The sequence below is a fragment of the Lissotriton helveticus genome, chromosome 1_1, assembly GCF_964261635.1.
Source record: "Lissotriton helveticus chromosome 1_1, aLisHel1.1, whole genome shotgun sequence".
Taxonomy (NCBI): Eukaryota; Metazoa; Chordata; class Amphibia; order Caudata; family Salamandridae; genus Lissotriton; species Lissotriton helveticus.
Genome location: NC_136057.1, coordinates 286,879,418 through 286,898,784, shown reverse-complemented (window position 1 = coordinate 286,898,784; position 19,367 = coordinate 286,879,418). Strand labels below are relative to the sequence as shown.

General features: G+C 43.3%; 1 protein-coding gene across 1 annotated transcript in view; it reads left to right on the top strand.

Annotated features, from left to right (window-relative positions):
• The window catches only part of LOC144796503 (aldo-keto reductase family 1 member C1-like), a 224,778-nt gene that overhangs the window by 139,453 nt on the left and 65,958 nt on the right, over positions 1-19,367 (top strand). The window contains exon 7 of the mRNA XM_078668206.1: positions 14,872-14,981. Coding sequence (XP_078524332.1) covers positions 14,872-14,981 — 110 coding nt within the window. The remainder of the gene's footprint in view (positions 1-14,871; positions 14,982-19,367) is intronic.

Genomic DNA, 19,367 nt, shown 5'->3' with positions numbered 1-19,367 from the left:
AGCGGAATTGTTGCTTTAAAGAGTCACAGCAAGATCCTTGCAGGGCCTTGAACACCAGGCAAAGTGCCTTAAATTGCATGCGTTTTTTGACTGGAAGCCAGTGGAGTTTCTTTATAGCTGGAGAAATGGAAGCGTACTTGGGGACCCTTGTAAGGAGTCTTGCCGCAGCATTCTGCACCATTTGCAATTTGTGCATGCAGCCTTCTTGTAATTTAAGGTATTGTCCATTACAATAGTCCAGCCTGGATAGAACCAGGGCTGAAACTACTGTTTGTTGTGCTGCTTTTGGAAGTAGGGGGGTTATTTTCCTACAGGTCATGAGAATGAGTGAGGTGGTTGAAGCCACTGCGTTGATCTGGTCTTTAAGGTTTAATCGATCCAGATTCCCAAATTCTTCACCTTTTTGGTGGGGGGGTGGTAAAGGGCCTAGAGAAGATGGCCAGCAGTTTGGGGACCAGAAGGCGGGATTGTTGCCGAACAGTACCAACTCTGTTTTACTGGAGTTGAGCTTTAAACAGTTCTGTGTCATCCACTCACTCACAGTCGGCATACAGTTCTGCAGCCTTGAAGCGGTGTCACAGTGTTTGTTGGCTCGAATATTGACCACAATTTGGGTATCGTCCGCGTATGATGCAAGGTTAAACCCAGAAGTTTCAATGAGCGGGGCAAGCGAGGAAACGTAAATATTAAAAAGTGTGGGACTTGGGGAGGATCCCTAGGGAACTCCGCAAGGTAGGGTAAAAGCTTCCGCCTCAAATTTATCTAATTTAACCATTTGAGTTCTGTTAGAAAGAAAGGATTTGAGGAGCGGTTGTGCCGTATGTTTGACTCCTATTTCTTCCAGGCGGTCCACCAACAGAGTGTGGTGGACTGTGTCGAACGCCGCCGAGAGATCCAGCATGATCAGGGCGTTACTTCCTCCCTGATCGAGAATAGCCCTAATCTCCTCCGTGGATTTGATGAGTGCCGTTTTCGTACTGTGCCCTTCTCTAAACCCATATTGGGTGGGATCTAGTGTCTCAGATTGGATGAGGAATTGGTTAAGCTGGGCACTCATGTTTTTTTCAGCAATCTTTGCTGGAAGGGGCAGTCTGGAAATGGGTCTAAAAATGTTTGGATCCCCGGCATCTAGGTTGGGTTTTTCCAAAAGGGGGAGGATGGAAGCCTGTTTCCAGTCTTTTGGGAAATATCCTTCATTGTACATATTATTGAAAATCGATGGGAGTTTACTTGCCACTGTCATAGCCGCAAGTTTCACAGTTTCAATAGGGCACGGATCGAGAGGAGAGCCTGACTTTGTCTGGATAAGGATTTTAAAGGTGTCTTCGTTTGTTAGGGGGTTGAAAGCGTTAAAAAAGGTGCTGTTTTTAGTTTTTTTTGTAAGCTTAAAACCTGTGAGAGCTGGGTTACTATGCGGCAAATTTGAGAAAGCTGAAAAAATGGCATTAACTTTATCAAAAAAGAACTTAGCTATGTTGTTGCAAAGGTCTTGACTAGTAGGGGTGGGTGCAGTCATAGGATGAGCTAAAGATTTAACAATTTTGAACAGGGTTTTAGGCTGCTTTTTCGCCTCCTGGATTTTTGTTGAGAAATATTTTAGTTTAGTGCTGTGAAGTAGCTGTTTATATTGGGCCAGCCCCTGTTTATAGACCTTTTTCAATTCTTCACTATAGTCCTTCCTCCAGCACCTTTCCTGATGTGGTGTGGAGTGCGGTGCCCACAGGTCGCGGTGCAAGCAATTGCTTGGTGGCAGCATCAGAAATGTGCAGTGGATAAGCAGGCATATACCGAGGCGCATAGAGCCTATTTGGGCCATTGTAAATCCGCTAGAAGGGAACACCTGAGCAGGAGGATTAGGGAAGCAAATAATTCCTCTAAGGAACTGTTTGCAATACTAAAAGAATTTACGAACTCTTCTGTAAGCAGTTCAACTGTCCCATATACGCAAGGTCTATGTGATAAGGTGGCCACCCACTTCAGAGATAAGATGGATATTATCTATAATTCTCTGGGGGGAGGAAAGAGCATAATGCCACCCAATCCAAGGGCAAGGACCCCCTCTCTCCCTAGGCTGGATTCCTTTTCCACTATTACAACAGAGCAAATAAGAGTAGCCCTGGAAGCAATCAAGTCAGGAGCAGAATCAGATTGTGCCCCTCCTTTTGTTATGGCAGCATTGGCCACTACCTTGGCTCCTTCATTGAGGGATGTCTGTAACACTTCCCTATCTACAGCCATCTTCTCAGACAAGTGGAAGCATGCTCTGGTGAGACTGCCTTTAAAAAAGCCATCAGCTAACTCTTTAGAAATGAAGAACTACAGGCCAATATCCCTGTTGCCATGTGGGACTAAGGTGATGGAAAAGTTGATCAACCAACAATTAACAAGCTACCTGTAGCAGAACAAACTATTAGATCCTGCCCAATCTGGCTTTCGAGCCGGACATAGTACGGAGGCTGCCCTGATGGAAGTGACGGACATAATCAGAATATCCCTGGATAAAGGGACGCCTACTATGTTGGTCTTATTAGATCTATTGGTGGCTTTCGACACCATCTCTCATTCCATCTGCTTTGCAGATTACAGGAGATTGGTGTTGAGGGGTAAGCTCTGGCATGGTTGAAAAGCTTTTTGTCAAAGAGATCTCAGCAGGTCAAACTGGAGCCATTTTTCTCAGCAAGCAACCTAGTGGATAAGGGGGTCCCACAGGGTTCCATTTTGAGCCCAACATTGTTCAACATTTATGTGTCTCCATTGTCTGCAATTATAAGGGCGTCTGGATTCGAGACGATCTCATATGCAGACGACACACAGGTGATTATCCCATTCGATCTGGATTCAAGACCTGTATGTTGAACATTGCGGCCTGGATGAGGGACAATTTCCTCCAGTTGAACTCTAATAAGACTGAGATCCTCCTGTTCGGGAAGGCGGAGGAACTATGGACTCCGGAGTGGTGGCCGACGGAACTGGGGGAGGCTCCCCACCCCACTAAGCAGGCCAGGAATCTGGGGATCCTGCTGGACAGCAACCTTTTTTCTGAAGAGCATGTAAAATCACTGTCTAGTGCTTGCTTTGGCATTTTGAAAATGCTAAGGAAAGTCTTTCCTTGGATTCCGGTGGAGGAAAGAAAAACTCTCATTCAGGCGTTAATTGTGAGTAGGTTGGACTACGGAAATACCCTACTAGTCGGAGCCAGAGAAGATCTGTTCTCCAGGCTACGGGTACTGCAGAATACTGCAGCCAGATTGGTTTTGAATAAACCGAGACGTACTCCATCTCGTCCTCTGCTGCAGTCTCTGCATTGGTTACCCGTGAAGAAGAGAGCAGTCTTTATACTTTTTATATTGGTGTTTAAGGCTAGGCAGGGCCTGGGCCCTGCTTACCCAAAAAAGAAGGTAAGAGTATATGTGCTGGGACGTCAACTAAGATCTAGCAACCAAAATCTGTTGGCCCCGTGCAAAATCAAGAAAGTGAAAATGGGCGGGCAGGCTCTTTCCTATCTAGCCCCCATCCACTGGAATAGGCTACTGGAATCATTACGTGGGTGCACCTCCCTGGTACACTTCAAAAAGAGCCTAAAGACCGGGATGTTTTAGTATGCCTTGGCTGTCCAACGGGCCTGCTTTTCTGTATTGTCAGGTGCCGAGAGATCCCCTTGGGGATGATTCGCTGCGCCATACAAATGTTAATAATAATATTAATAATAATAATAAGATGGCCTCGTCGAAGAGACCAGGTGTGGTAGTAGATTATTAATAACCCACTGGTGCAGGGTCACTCTTTAGTCCAGAGGTTCTTATCAAGTAAGGAGGAATCGACACTGGAGTGAAGTACAAACCAAGGATCATTTATTTAGCATTCATGAATGGGGGCCCATCCCACAAGCACCATAGAGATACTCTGGGAGAAGCACACTGAACAATGGGTTACATGGGTTTTTATAGCAAACGATCACAAACGAGGGTCGCCCAGAGGTAAAGAGAGCTGTGGGAAAAACACACAAATGAGGTAACAGCAAGAATCGACAGCCTCAGTGTCTTGTGCAATTGCCACGTCCTAAAGCTGAACAACAAGATATGCTATCTGAGTAAACTTTACTTGAGGATTAACCATTTTCTGAAAAACCTTGAGCAGACGCCAGCTGTTCTTTTGCGCTGACTTTGCATGTATACACAACCTGCAATGCCCCAATCTAGATTCTTTACTCATGTTTATACAGATGCTGTGTCAAGGATAGAGCCGGGATGGAAGCAGGGCAGGGGTGAAAAATGGATGAAGCATAGCTTGATCAAAAAACGAGAGAATCAGATTTTACATTTTAACAGTCCTTCCTTTTCAGCCTGTGCTGAATCCATTTTAAAAGTACATGTATTAATCTCTGATGTCAATATTCATAAGTTCATAGATTTCAGTTTGCATCATCATTTCCCGGTTTGATTCATGAACATTAATTGGGGGAGGTTTAATATTATTACAAGTAGCTATACAAGCTGTACATATCGTAGCGGCACATTGAATGCAACAACAGCAGGTGAGAAAGTTGATTCCTATGGCAGCTATTCCCATTAATATTTTCCAGTCCTATGTAGAAATGATTCCCCATAACCACTCAGACCAAGTCCATGTTCCTTGGTCTTGATGTATTTCCGCAGCTATTTTATGCAATTTAGAAATGGGGTCATAAACAGATGGGGCGCGGTCAGGGATGAACACACAGTAGCTACTCGCGATAATGTGACATGCTCCACCACGATCAGCTAATACTATGTCTAGGACCATTCTATTTTGCAATGTTACAATTCTCGTAATTTGGAGCTCCTCCATAATATTTCCAAGTGCCATTGCTGTTTGATTAGTTACTGCTTCTACCACCCTGGTCAGACGTCTAATCTTCCTACTATTTAGGGCTGCCCCAACAAAGAAAAAGAATCCCAAGTTAAAATCAACATACTGCTGTAATGCTGTATCAGTTTGATCTACTTCATCATTATTTATAGTTCTTTTAAATCTATTCAAAGAAATGTCATTAAACAGTCTCTGGCCTTTGTGATTAGATGCAGGTGCTAAGAATACAGTGGGAAGCAAAAAGGACACGTAACCAGTTCCACACCAACCGACTGGTAGATGATAATAACCTTTGTTTCCGCAAATGAAATAAGTGTTATGTGAAGATAGGAAACTACTATTGTTCTTTCCAGTGATATTCAATACTTTAGTACAGTCACTTTTCCCCACAGGAATACTGCCAATGCTGCTCACACAAAGATCAGCTTGGGCTCTGGTTACAGCTATAACAGGAGGTCCATTACTTTTGGCTGTTCGAGTGTTAGGAAAAACATCTTGTGGAAGAATTTCCTTTGCGATACTCCTCCATTTCCCATACAGTTCCTTTGGCCTGCTGGAGGCCTTCATCATCGGGGTAACCAACCTTGTTTAACTGGGCATTGAGTCTTCCAACATCAGCTAGAGTAATATTATTGATTGCAGAAGCCCACAAAAGTGCAACCAGGCTCCACAAGAGCCATTATGTGAGAATGGCAGGGGAATGAGAGGCGTTCCTCCTTTTTTTCTGATGGGTTGGCATCATTCCACATACCCAGCAGTTAGTAGTGTTCATAGCATTATGAGTATGATGTAGCATTTGTATGAAAGTGTTATTGAGGTAGGACATTCGGTGCTTTCGCTCATGGTAGGGAAGGGTGAAATAATAATGTTCCGTGGGGACAGGAGTAGTAGTGGGCAATAAGTTTTGAGCTGGAATTACTTTCTCCATTGTCCAAAAACTGCTGCCAATATTATCAACAATATCATCAGAGTCCCTATATACAGAGTCTTGTCATTACATCTCAGCTTGGATCCCAATCTCTGCATTGCTCCTTCTCGGTATCAATACAACCACAGGTCGGGAGAGACCCAGGCACCACCAAACACATATCACAACCCACTCTGAATCTAGTTCTGCCGATTCTATGATCCTACCGTGTCACAGACGAACCTTTCCACTAATTGGAACTGGTCCTTCGGTATCTCTATCTGCTCCTTCCCTTCCTTGGTCGTAAATTGTACCTTGTTGCCGAAGGCGTAGTTTGATCAGGAAACAAAGTGTCTTCATTCAGGGGAGCAACACTTTTCTGAGTTAGTAAGATGTCTTTCAGATCGTTTCTGCCTTCCAAATGGAGAGCAGTCGCTGGGATTCGTCTGCAGTGCATTGCATTTATCCTATGACGTCTGTTGGTGACACGTACAGCATTTCGGGTGGCCAGCAGAACTTGCTCTGCGTTCTTCCAAAGAGGTTCCAAGTTCTTAGAGCATTGGAAGTTCTTGATTAAAACAAAGTCTCAAGGTTGGAGACCATGAGCCGGACCCTCAGATTTGAATGCTATAACTTCATGCACCTGCTGGTAAATCAAAGACAATTTTTTAGTCAAATTTCTCTTCCGAATATGCTGATTATCCCAAACCTATTCTAATTGGGAGATAGTGTTTTTGGCACTAACATGAGCAGGTCAATGAGCCATGGTTACAAAGAGCAGTAAATAAGCATAAGGTAACTTATATTTCAGCATATCTTTTGACCTCCAACATACCTCATCATCTAACTTTCCTTCCTTTTTCCATTCTGCTTTTTCTTATTCCGTAGCTAATTGCTGTATTTCTTTGATTTCTGTATACAAATGTTCCCATCTCTCAGCTTGGGATCGTAATACATACATCCTACTTGTGTGTATACTAGCATTGTTTCTAGCAATTTCGTCTGCAAAGGCATTTCCCTGTCCCACTTTAACAGTGATTCTCTTGTGGGCACTACATTTGATAATAGCTACACTCTTTGGCAATGTCAAGGCACTAAGAAGACTATTTACCAATTCAACATGCTGTATTTTAGAACCATGGGAGGTTAGGGATCCTGGTTTCTTCCAAAGTTTGCCAAAATTGTGTGCCACACCAAATGCAAACTGACTGTCTGTGTAAATGTTCACCGATAACCCTTTACTGAGTTCACAAGCCCTTAAAAGCACAATAAGTTCAGCGGCTTTGGCAGTTTTTTTGCGGAGTACGGGCTGTTTCTACTATAGTTTGTAAAGTGGTTATGGCATACGATGCAGTGGTGGTGCCATCAGGTAATTTCAAGCAGGAATTATCCACCCATAATTCCCCCTCAGGATCTAACAAAGGTGAATCTTTAAGATCTATTCTTCCCTTAGTTTTTTCTTCTGTCTGACATCTCTTGAGTGTGATATGAGGTGCCAAGAGCGTACATTTATATCCTGTAAGTCTAGCACTAGTCAGGTGTTGTGTCTTAGTCTGATTAAGGAGTGCATCTACGGAATGTTGTACCATAACCTTGTTACTCAATACTATCCCCTCAGATTGTCATATAGAAATGGCTGTGGCAGCAACCACTCCAAGCCTGGAAGTCCTCTGACCACTGGGTCCAATACAGCCAACAAATAAGCACATGGACAATGTTTACTACCATATGGCTGTGTTAAAACTGACAATGCACATCCTTCTCTCTCGTGTACATATATTATAAAAGGGTTAGCATAGTCTGAAGTGCCTAACACTGGAGCAGAACAAAGGGATGCACAAAGCTGCTGATATGCTTCGGATGCCCATGGTAGAGGAAAGGGATTGTCTTTAGTAACAAGGGACAACAAAGGTTTGATGATAAGGGAAAAGTTCGGGATCCACTGTCTACAATAGGAAGTAATGCCAATAAGTGCCCTGACTTCTTTTTGAGTACTTGGGATGGGAATTTTTAGAATAGTTTGAACTCTGTCTTTAGTCAGAGTGCGGCTTTCCTTAGACAAGAGGTGACCAAAATAAGGGACCTCAGATTGACAATATTGCAACTTAATCTTAGAGATGTTATGTCCCTTAGTAGCAAGATGATGCAATAGGGAAAGAGGGGCCTCTTTGCAATGCTCAACTGTATCTGCTGCGAGTGTAACAAGTGTAACTCCTAGTAGCAAATGAAGTTCATTCAACTGTCGTTTAAGTGCCTGACTGTAAATACTAGTACTTTCTGTATAACCCTGTGGAGCTCTACAAAATCTAAATTAGCGGCCCCTTAATGAGAAGCCAAACAAGTATTTACTATCCTTATGTATAGGAATAGAAAAAAAAGCATTCTTGAGATCGATAACAGAAAATATAGTGGCTGTAGGTGGGATTAATGTCAACAAGGTCATAATATCAGAGTCAAAAGGATATTGAGGAATCACTATTTTGTTTACTTCTCTTAAATCAATTATGAATCAGTAAATCTTGTCCCCTGTTCCATCGCCCCATTTTAGGATGCGGAGAATGGGGCTATTGCATACATTAGAGGAAACTTCCACAACAGCTCCTGTACATATCATGTTGTCAGTGATAGCTATTAGCGCATCTTCACCTTCTTTCAATATTTTATATTGCCGGTCCCTTGGTAAGGAGGCACCCTCCCGAACCTGTATGTATACTGGGGAAAAGTCCAATCTTCCCACATCTGTGTCAGCAGTAGCCCAAACACATGAAGAAACAGAATCAAGATCTGAACATAAAGAGAAATGATATTGTTTAGGCAATATCTTTTTCCCAAAAATGACACATACTCCAGATGGGGAACAATGTATAGTAGCATGGAAATATTTCAAAAGATCAAGTCCCATCAAATTATCAGTAGCTTGTGGGGGAAGTAAAAAGGGGGCTAAAGGAATAAAATTCTCAACCTGCATAGGCAATTTTTGGGACACAGGGCTAGGATTCCATCAAACCCTATCGATGTGATCACTTGGCCAGACAATGGTGTCCCGGGGACCAGTTTCTGAGATATCGCACTGCGTGTCGCCCCTGTATCCACAAAAAATTTCTGATCCTGCCCAAGTATGTTAGCTGTTATATAGGGTCCTGACTGGTCTACAGGTACCTCAACTGGTCCTCCTTGTCCTACGCTGTCCTAGGCAAAATGCGTTCCCATAGTTTCTTCTGATTCCCAATCCTCCAAATAACTCCAAATAATTGATCAAAATAATGTTCTGACCTATTTTTCTCTGGAGCTTGAGCTTGTTGTAGCTGCTGTCGGGGAACTGGAGTCCCCCGGCTACCATACAGTTGTCCCCTTCCTCTGCCACTAGCAGCTAAAACAGTACATTCGGAACGCCAATGTCCTTTCTCCTTACAATAAGCACATTGATCCGGCACTAGTGGAGTTTGTCTAAGTGGTGGCCCTACTGGAGGTGCTTGCCTAAAATTCTGACCATAGGTTTGACCACAACCTCGACCTTAGGGGCCATAGGCATGGACCATCATTACCTTAGTTTTCAATTCTTTTAGTTTTCCTTCTTTCCGTTCTTGCTTAGTGGTCACTTGATTCTAATAATAATGAGCCATATGTAATATAGCTTTCAGGGTTACCGAAGCCCATGTACTCTCAGAATTTGTTACGCAAATAGATATCTCAGGAAGTAATTTTCCTACAAATCTGTCTACAAACAAATGTGCACCTGTAGGTGTAGATGTGGCTTGCCTACCAAAATCGTGGAACACTTCCGCATAGCGAGTCAAGAAATCAGGGATGGCCTCTCCCTGTTTTTGTTTACAAGCAGTGAGAAATGCCCAATCTATTTTCCTTGCCAGTACCATCGTTTTTATACAAGTAAGTATGTTACCAGGCAGATCCAGTATGAGCTGACTAGGTTTCTGACCAGATTTCCTATTCCTGTCGGCTGTTATGATGGCAGCCCAGTCTCCACCTAAATCAGCAGCATGTTCCTGTTTCAGAGTAAGTCGACACATATCCGGTGGCAGGATCATACCAAAAAACATATCAGCTAAGGTCATGACACAAGAATCAATGGCTGCCTGTACATCATCATAAAATCCTCTAGGGTTTTTCTGTATGTATTGTAAGGAGGCTTTTAAAGTAGGTACATCCGTCCTTTTCCAGGGCGTATATATCCAATTATACAAAAAATGGGCTCTGGCATTGGGATCATTAGGGTCATCATTATCTGCATTCCCTCTTCCAGGAATGAACTGTGGCGCGGCTTCCCTCATAGGTCTTATTCGAGGAGAGGAAGAAAGTTCATTACGATATTCAATTATTGCTGCTATAGCATTATTAACTCTACTTACAGGGAAGGCTCCTATCTGACACTGTCGATTAATAGCTCTAACTTTATCGGGACCATTCTGCCCTGTAGTCATTTCCCACTGAACTATAAGTTGATGAGAAAGTTTATTTATCAGACAAAGACGTTCACCCTCTGAAAAATCCTGTATCTGATCTATCATTTCTTCTACTTCTATTTCTAAATCACTTAACCACTTCGGTACTATCAACCTTACTGCGTCCTGACGAAACCGAGGTACAGTAGAACAAAGAATTCGAGGGGTGAAGACAGATACAGGAAGTACGGGATCATCAGTCATTTCAGGTGCAGTGGCCTGGGATGGGGGTGCAGTGCCCTGAGATGGGGGGTAAGTGATGGACCGGTACTGGTTGGAAAATAGGGAGCTGAACAACCATGGGGACACCCCAAAAAAAAAAAAACATATATAAGAATAATAAATGAGCAGCAGGAGGCGCTCATTTATTATTCAATGTCCTTGAAGGAGCACCCCATAATGCTCTGCAAGGGAACTTTAAATATTTTATTTTAGCTTGGTGATATCCCTAGTAAGGGACAGGGGCACAACCAAGCATTTTTGTTTAAATGTTATGGGGTACTGCAGGAAGTGCAACAGCCCCCCAAGAACATAAAAAACAGTAAGTCTTGTGAGTCCTTAAATAAATCCTTGACTCCAGGAGCGCTTACCATATTTTCAAAGCTTTAGCTCTATGCTCTTCAGCATGATTGCAAAACTACCTTAAGGTGGGTTCTATGCCTACACTTTGCAGCTTCAAAAAGATTTTTTTACTCTCCGACATATTGGTATTTTCTTTTTTTTAATTAAACTTTATCCCTTTTTGTATGACAATCACTTTTAATAAACATTGTTCTGTGTGAATTGGTTAAATATGCATTTCATTGTAATTATTGTTCATTTTGTATCAAAGAAAATACATGTGTTTTATATATGTTGATATCCTGATCCCTTCATATAGCCAATAGACCCACTTTTTATTTTTGGGTGTTCTGATCTCATAAGATAGTCAGTAGTTCTGTCTTCCTTAAAAGAACATCCAGGCTCTGCGCTCTAACCCCAATCTGCACATGGTTTGGGAGCAGTGGGGTTGTTGTGTGTAAGGCCTTGCCTGCGGTTAACCCCAAACCAAGCATGGCATAAGATTGGCTGTTAGCAAGGGGTTGGCATCACTTATAGTAATACATTTGTACTTTTGCACAAAAAAAAACAAGAAATGTGCTGAAAAAAATAAAAGGTTAAAGTGACATTATAGTTGAGTATGGTAATAATATCTAACTTATATTTATAATATTCACCATACATTGCTTATTGGTGGTCAGCACTGAGTAGTTATAGTTAGGGTGGTGATGACATAGGAAATACATTTTTTGGTTTCCTAATAACTTTCACGCTCTTGGACGAATCTTCATGAAACTTTCCAAAAAGAAGTCTCATCCACCTATGTCTGGTTTCCTGCCACAGCTCACCCCTCTTGACTATCACCATATACCGGCATGACTCAGATCGTTCTCCCCAAGACTTATGAATGAACAAACGTCTTGCACCCTGACTTTTGGCCATATTACATGATGTTGGTAATAGCTAGCTGCAGCTGGTGTACCCCGGTTTGTTTGAAAAGGCTTAATAGGTTTTACAAATGTTTTACCATGCATATGCATGGTCAGGTTTCAGGCGCCATGGAAACATCCAGAAACTCCATCAGTATAAGCATCAAGCAACCGGCATTGATGACCTCAATGTGAACCTTCCGGGAGACAGCCCTTATCAAATTAATCCTCTGCACCTGTTCCTTGCTATAAGCAATTGGAATGCGACCTTTGTGAACATTCTAAAACACCATTTAGAAGACAGCCTCATCAAAGTGGTCATGTGCACCTGGTCCTTGCCGTAAGCAATATGAACGCAACCTTTGCAAACATTCTAAAGCACTTTCTAGGAGGCAGCCTCATCAAGTTAATTATCTGCACCTGTTCCTTGTTACAAACAATTAGAATGTGCCATTTATGAATGTTCTAAGGACCGTCCACCCTCCTCCACTGCGCTTAGTCTCTTCGTCTGCCACTTACCTTTTTCCTGGCTTCCAAGACTCTGTATTGTCAGCTTCCTTGATCCTCCCACTTTGAGGCCACCACAAAGAACGTTCCACATTAGTCTTGCACCTGGATGCAAAAAAGACCAAGAATAAAAAGGAGAAACGCATGAACAGACTTGATTTTACTACGTGCTGAGCTCAGTCGCAACATCGTGCTGCAAACAAAGTTAACCAGTGTTTTTGTTTAACTGACACATACTGTTGGCATGGATCTGCCAGAGAGGACTTTTTGTGAAGATAACCCCGTCAAAATTTACTTGTGGGTTTGATGCTGTAATCATACATAATACAGTTTTGAGAACTTTGATGAATGGGCCTCTACGGACAATCTAAATAAAAACAAAACAACAACAAAACTAATGGGTGGTTGAAATTTGAAAAGTTTTTGTGAGGTCATACCTTAAGAGATAGAGTTAATACTAGACTAAAACCTTATTATTTGCTTGTTTATAGGTACCATATCTGCTGGTACCATTCATCAGACTGGTGTGAATGCCTGCTACAGTGTTGCTGTTAAGTAGACGAGCCACAGCATCTTTGATTCTACACGCTCTCTCCATCCCAACCCCCTTCCCCCTGGGATTAACCACAGGAGCAGTGTCTCCTCTTGTAAATAAAGGGCAAGTCTCGGGAGACATCGGTAACTAGTATTCTTGTCCCTTTTGGAATCATCTAGGATCCAGGCAGTTGTTTATGACACCTCAGTTCCTAGGTGATCTGTCGAGTGGGGAAAAGAAATAAAGAGGAGGTCCAATTTGAACAGTGATTCAGAAAAAACTGCTTAATGGAATTACACCAAATTTGGCAGAAAGCTAGATCTATATCCGTGATTTTGGGGATTTGGTGTTAATCCGTTCAGTAGTTTTTGAGAAATTAAGATTCAGAAATGTATTTATATTTCATACCGTAGTAGATTCACCGAGAATCCACAAGGGTTTGCGGATCCATGATCTCATTAGCTGGCCACAACCTGAAAACAAAAGTTGCCCCCTCCATTTTAGGACTCGCTTCTTGTGCCCTTGGAAATAAAGGAGGGAGGGTAGGACTAACCCTATATTAAAACTGTGGATTCACATTAACACCCAGCGCTGCCTCTGTGTAGCTTCGCTGAGAAAAAAAGGGAAGGCTGAGGCATTGCTCAACCAAGGGGATTGGCTGCTCATGCTGGGTTTAGGCCCTGCTCCCAACCACACGTTGTGTATCTGGCGCTGGGTTGCTAGCCCACAGAAGTTTGGCCCTGTAGAAAAAGTTGGTACAAATGGCAATAATCTATTACTTAAGGTTACAAAAACTCTAGAGATTCACTCAAAAAATCTGAGTTGAAAGTATTGTTCTAATTTGGTATGGTAATAATATTTTACTTTACATTTTGAAAACAAAGGCTAAAGTAATGGTATTGTCAGGTGAAAATGTCAGTTAAACCAAAACAAAACGATTTAAACCGTTAAAAAAACACTGAAATTCACCAGTTATAGTTAACTAAAGATACTATAACTCCCACCCTTGCCATGCACTGCTTAAGACATCAAGAATAACATTACTGATGACAACTGAAATGACATCATTGATAACTACACTGTGTATGTGGGAATGTGATTTATAGTTTCTTCAGTTAACTATCATAGGTGAATTTCCGTGTTTTTATAGTTTAAAATGTTTTGTATTAATTGACATTTGAAATAAAAAGGCATCTGATATTCACCATCTATTGAATACTGAGCTAATTATAGCTTGAGCCCTTGCCATGTATAAATGCAAATAAATATTATGGAACCCTGGTTAGTTCCCACGTTTTAGGTGGAAAAAGCCTCTTCTATATGGAGATCTCAACAACACCACCAACACTCTATATCTGTCCACATCAAATATCTGTTTTTCCAGCATAATTTTTAAGCACACCATGAGCCTTTTTGCCATCTATGCCGCAATAGAAACGTGGCAAACCCTTTTGGCATTTTTGGGCAATATCTTTAAGCATATTTTTAGGAACTATTCTGCTTCTAGCCAATGATAGGATTGTATTGCTCCAAAGCATGCGCTGCAGTACTGATGGCACTTTAAACAAAGGGTAGCTTTAGGAGGGCTGCTCTGGCATAACACTTGTCTGTTGTCTGCAGAGAGTCCTTAAGTGTGAAGTTATTAATGGGCTGCGGTTTGCGTTTCTATTGACAGCTTCAATCTTCTATCTTACCCCCACCGTTTGCATAAATGTTTCTCGTGATCTGGTATATGCTTCCTTATTTTCAGGAGTAAGGAAATTATTGCAATCACTTCTTCACTTGCATATGTTCTGGAGGACATAACCATTAATGTGACCGTAATGCATATATAGATCGGAAACATTGCAGTATACTCGTGGGTGGCATCACATACCTAACATTTCTTGACATCAGTCTTCTTCAAATATTGAAGTGGACAACATCTATTTCTTTCGGGATGCTGTGAAATAAGGTGTATGTATGCTGTTCCCAGTGTAGGTCTAAAAGGTAATAATAAGGTATCTTTTATGCTGTTTCTTAAAATTGAACCCATGCCACCAATTGTGAATGAATCTTTCAAATGTTTCCATTCCTTTTCAGAATTATAATTGTTATTTTTGTGTATCAGTCCCTTTACAGTTGAAAATGTGTTTTGTTCTGCAGGTGGAGTGCCACATATATCTGAACCAAAGTAAATTATTGGAGTTCTGCAAGTCCAAGGATATTGTCTTGGTGGCATTCAGTGTTCTTGGATCAAGTAGAGATAAAGCATGGTAGGACGAAAAACACTTGGGATGGCTAACTGTATTGGTGGGCTGATGCATTTGGCTTACACACAAAGTCTATAGTCTAAAAACATATTCATTCTTAAAACATAATCAGAGTAGTGACTGTGAGGCTCTGCCACTTAGCACAACACCAGCGTTTCCAAAGAGATTTTAGTGGTTTTAATGCTCTTGGAGTTGTATATGTAGATTCCATGCCTAAAGTTATATTAGGGTCTTTAGGAATTAAATGTAACCTTTCCATTCCTGACAAAAATTCAGAGTGGTCATATATAATTCCATATACATTTGTTGTGTAGTTCCTATAAAACCTATACAGGATCTGCGAGTTTGGACAACATGCACTGCAATATTAATGTCAGCCTGATTTTAGACCCCCCCCCCCCACCAGGTATGTTGGCCTGTGTATCAGCTAGTTCACAGTGCCACCAGAAACTCCTCGTACCAAGGAGAGAATAGTTCTTGGCAACTATCGAACATGACAACCCTGATCCCTCAGGACAGTGGAAACCGTGTACTACTTTTCACGTAGTCACTCGTGCTCACTCAGTCTCAGACAGATACACAGAATAAACTATATGGACGGTTTCCAATAACCATTTATTGAACATCGTCATTTTAGTGTAAAATAGGTGTGCTGAAACAATCATCAGACATTAACAGATATAAATGATTAGAAACACTAAGAAAGTAAAATGATGGTAGATTTCCACCATTTTGCTATGGTCATGAATATGAGCAAGTATATAAGATATTTTACAATAAAATGCGTACTCCTACAATACTGCTCTAACTAGATGTACCTAAGTGTACCTAGCATGTACGTAGGTGTTCAGCCAAGAATCCCTCTGGGATAAAGTCTATCCTCATTACCTGAAGTGAGAAACTGTGGGACCCCGTCCTGGTCTCGGGTTGGACACCCCGCAAGGGATGTCAGACCACTGCAAGCTTGGAGTATCTGCATACAGGGGCTTCAGCTTCTTGTGTCAGTGTGTGGCATGGAAGTCTTGATCTCCTCTGACTATCTCAGCAAGATGTGATGTTTATATACCCGAAGTTATCCCAGGGGTTCTATCTTGCTGTGCCACTATCGGACTTAGGCTGACGTCTGGAATTAACCTTGTACATAGTTATTATGCAGGAGATGGTGGTTCTGCTGAGTTTCCAAGAATCCAATGATCCTGATGCATAATGTATGAGGCTAGTGTTCAGGGAAAACCCCATGTTCTGTAAGGAGTACTGTAACTAGGTAAAGAGTCAGTCCTAGCAGCCCGTTATGTATGTAGTGTAGGGATTAATATAGGGGAAAGGTTGGGCTGTTACCCGAGCCTATATTGGGGTACCTATACGGAATTTTACACATTGACTTCAAAAGATGTTCATCATCTTTCTGTAGGTAAAAAATTATCTTGTCATTAGGGTCAGATTCATAAGGAAATATTTGAATGCTTGAATGTTTACTTTCTTAGCAATGACATCTATCAACCCTATTCTTTTTTTATTTTTTTATTTAGAGTCTATTATTTGCATTTCCTCAACCCAACTAACCCTAGTTTTGCATGATTCTTTAAAGCAGAAATTTGTGCTCCAGGATTTCCCTCTAGAAGGTCCTGTTTTATCTCTCACCTAGTACCATTTTGTGTTCATTTGAGGACTACAAGGTGGCAAAAGGAAATGACAGACACTATCATCAGCACGAGAAGTTAAGAAAATAAAACAAAGCCATGGCACGTTGCAATTACTAATAATAATCTAGAACAACGTGGACGGACCCAATAATGAATCCTCATGCTAGGATGACTGTTCCATACACAGTAATACCAGAAACCAAATAAGTTCAAGTTCAAGTTCAGAATTTGTATAGCGCACTACTCACCCAGAGGGTCTCAAGGCGCTTGAGGGAGGAGGGGGGAGTACTTTACTTATCGAATATCCAAGTTTTAAGTTGCTTTCTGAAGGAGTGGTGGTTCTGTGTAAGGCGGAGGTGGGTGGGGAGAGAATTCCAGGTTTTGGTCGCTAAGTAGGAGAAGGATCTTCCCCCCATGGTGGATTTGTTTATGCGTGGAATAGCGGCTAGGGCCTGATTGGACGAACAGAGTTGGCGGGTGGGGGGGGGTAAAAGGACAGGCGCGTGTTAAGGCATTCGGGTCCTAGGTCGTAAAGGGCTTTGTGTGCATGGGTGAGGAGTCGGAACGTTATCCTCTTGTTGACGGGGAGCCAGTGGAGGTCTTTCAGGTGACCGGAGATGTGAGCTTGGCGGGGGATGTCAAGTATGAGTCTGGCTGAGGCGTTTTGGATGCGTTGGAGTTTGTTCTGTAGTTTGGCTGTGGTTCCTGCGTAAAGGGTGTTTCCGTAATCCAGTCGGCTTGTGACCAGTGCGTGGGTGACCGTTTTTCTTGTTTCGGTGGGGATCCAACGGAATATTTTTTTGAGCATGCGTAGGATGTTGAAGCATGATGAGGAAACGGCGTTGACTTGTCTGGTCATCGAGAGGGAGGAGTCCAGGATAAAGCCCAGGTTGCGGGCGTGGTCCGTTGGTTTGGGTGCGTTTTCCAGGGCAGGTGGCCACCATGAGTCGTCCCATGCAGAGGAGGATGATCCTAAGATGAGGACTTCCGTTTTGTCCGAGTTCAGTTTTAGACGGCTGTTCTTCATCCACTCGGCCACTTCTTTCATCCCGTCATGTAGGTTGGTTTTGGCGGAGTTTGGGTCTTTGGTGAGAGAGAGGATCAGCTGGGTGCCGTCTGCATAGGAGATGATGTTGAGGTTGTGTTGGCGCGCGATGGACGCGAGGGGACTCATGTATACGTTGAAGAGGGTGGGACTGAGTGATGATCCTTGTGGTACGCCGCAGATGACTTCGGTGGGCTCCGATCTGAAAGGGGGGACTCTCTGGGTTCTTCCGGCGAGGAACTAGATGATCCAGTCCAATGCTTTTCCTTGTATTCCGACGTTGTTGAGGCGTTGTATGAGGGTGCTATGACAGACCGTGTCAAAGGCTGCGGAGAGGTCAAGTAGGATGAGGGCGACTGTTTCTCCGTTGTCCAGTAGTGTTCGAATGTCGTCAGTTGCTGCGATGAGGGCGGTCTCGGTGCTGTGTTTGGCTCGGAAGCCGGACTGTGAAGGGTCGAGGGATTTGTTGGATTCGAGGAAGGTGGCGAGCTGGCTGTTGACGGCTTTCTCAATGACTATGGCAGGGAATGGGAGGAGCGAGATGGGGCGGTAGTTCTTAAGTTCAGTGGGGTCTGCTGTGGGTTTCTTCAGAAGGGCGCTGAGTTCGGCATGTTTCCAGCTTTCCGGGAAGGTGGAGTTGAGGGAGCAGTTGATGACGTCTCGGAGATGGGGTGCGATGATGGAGTCTGCTTTGTTGAAGATGTGGTGGGGACATGGGTCGGTTGGCGATCCTGAGTGGATGGAGTTCATGAGGTGGATGGTATCTTCAGTGGTGATTGGGTTCCAGGCATAAAGGTTGTTAGAGGGGGGATTTGGTTCGGGGGTGGGTGGGGTGGACTGGTCACCGGACTTGTTTTCAAAGCTGTTATGTATGTCGGCGATTTTGTTGTGGAAGAAAGAGGCTAGGGAGTCGCAGAGATCTTGGGATGGGGTGATGTCGTTGGTGCCGGCGGTGGGGTTGGTAAATTCTTTGATGATGTTAAATAGTTCCTTGCTGTTGTGGGCGTTGTTGTCAAGTCGATCCTTGAATGCAGATTTCTTGGTGGATCGGATTAGTTGGTGGTGTTTGCGGGTGGCGTTCTTGAAGGTGGGCAGGTTGTTAGTGGTTGGGTTTTTTCTCCAGGCTTTCTCGAGGGTACGACAGAACTTCTTGGATGTCTGAAGGTCATCGTTGAACCAGGGGGCTCTTTTGCTACTTTGCTTGATTCGGGAGCTGTTGAGGCGTTCATCCCGGTTTCTGTAAGGCAGGCGACGTCCGGCGAAGTGGTGTCGAGTAGGTTCCACAGTTCAATGGCGTGTCTGTGGACCGAGCGGGTGTTGAGTAGGATGCACTTCAGGTGGTTAGTGTCGTAGCTCTGTTTGGAGTTTGTAGATTTGGTGTGGGTCCTGATGCAGTCGAACTTACAGGAGTGGCAGGTGAAGGGTCCATGGGTGTGTCCTGGTGCGGCTTGGTAGCAGTCTGGGAGACGGCCGGGGTTGAGTGCTGAGAGGGATGCGGCATCGTATGTTATGCGGGTGGAGTGGGATTTGCGAGGACCAGGGGGTCTGGCGCTGGGCGCGGTCCAGGCGCAGATGGGCGTAGACTGGCTTACCTTTGGCGCACCTTCGGCGTGCGTAGGGCGCGACCGCTGCGCGTGAACGCTGCGCGCGAAGGCATCTATCATATGAGGATAGTGGAGGGGGGAGAGGCAAGGGAGGAGC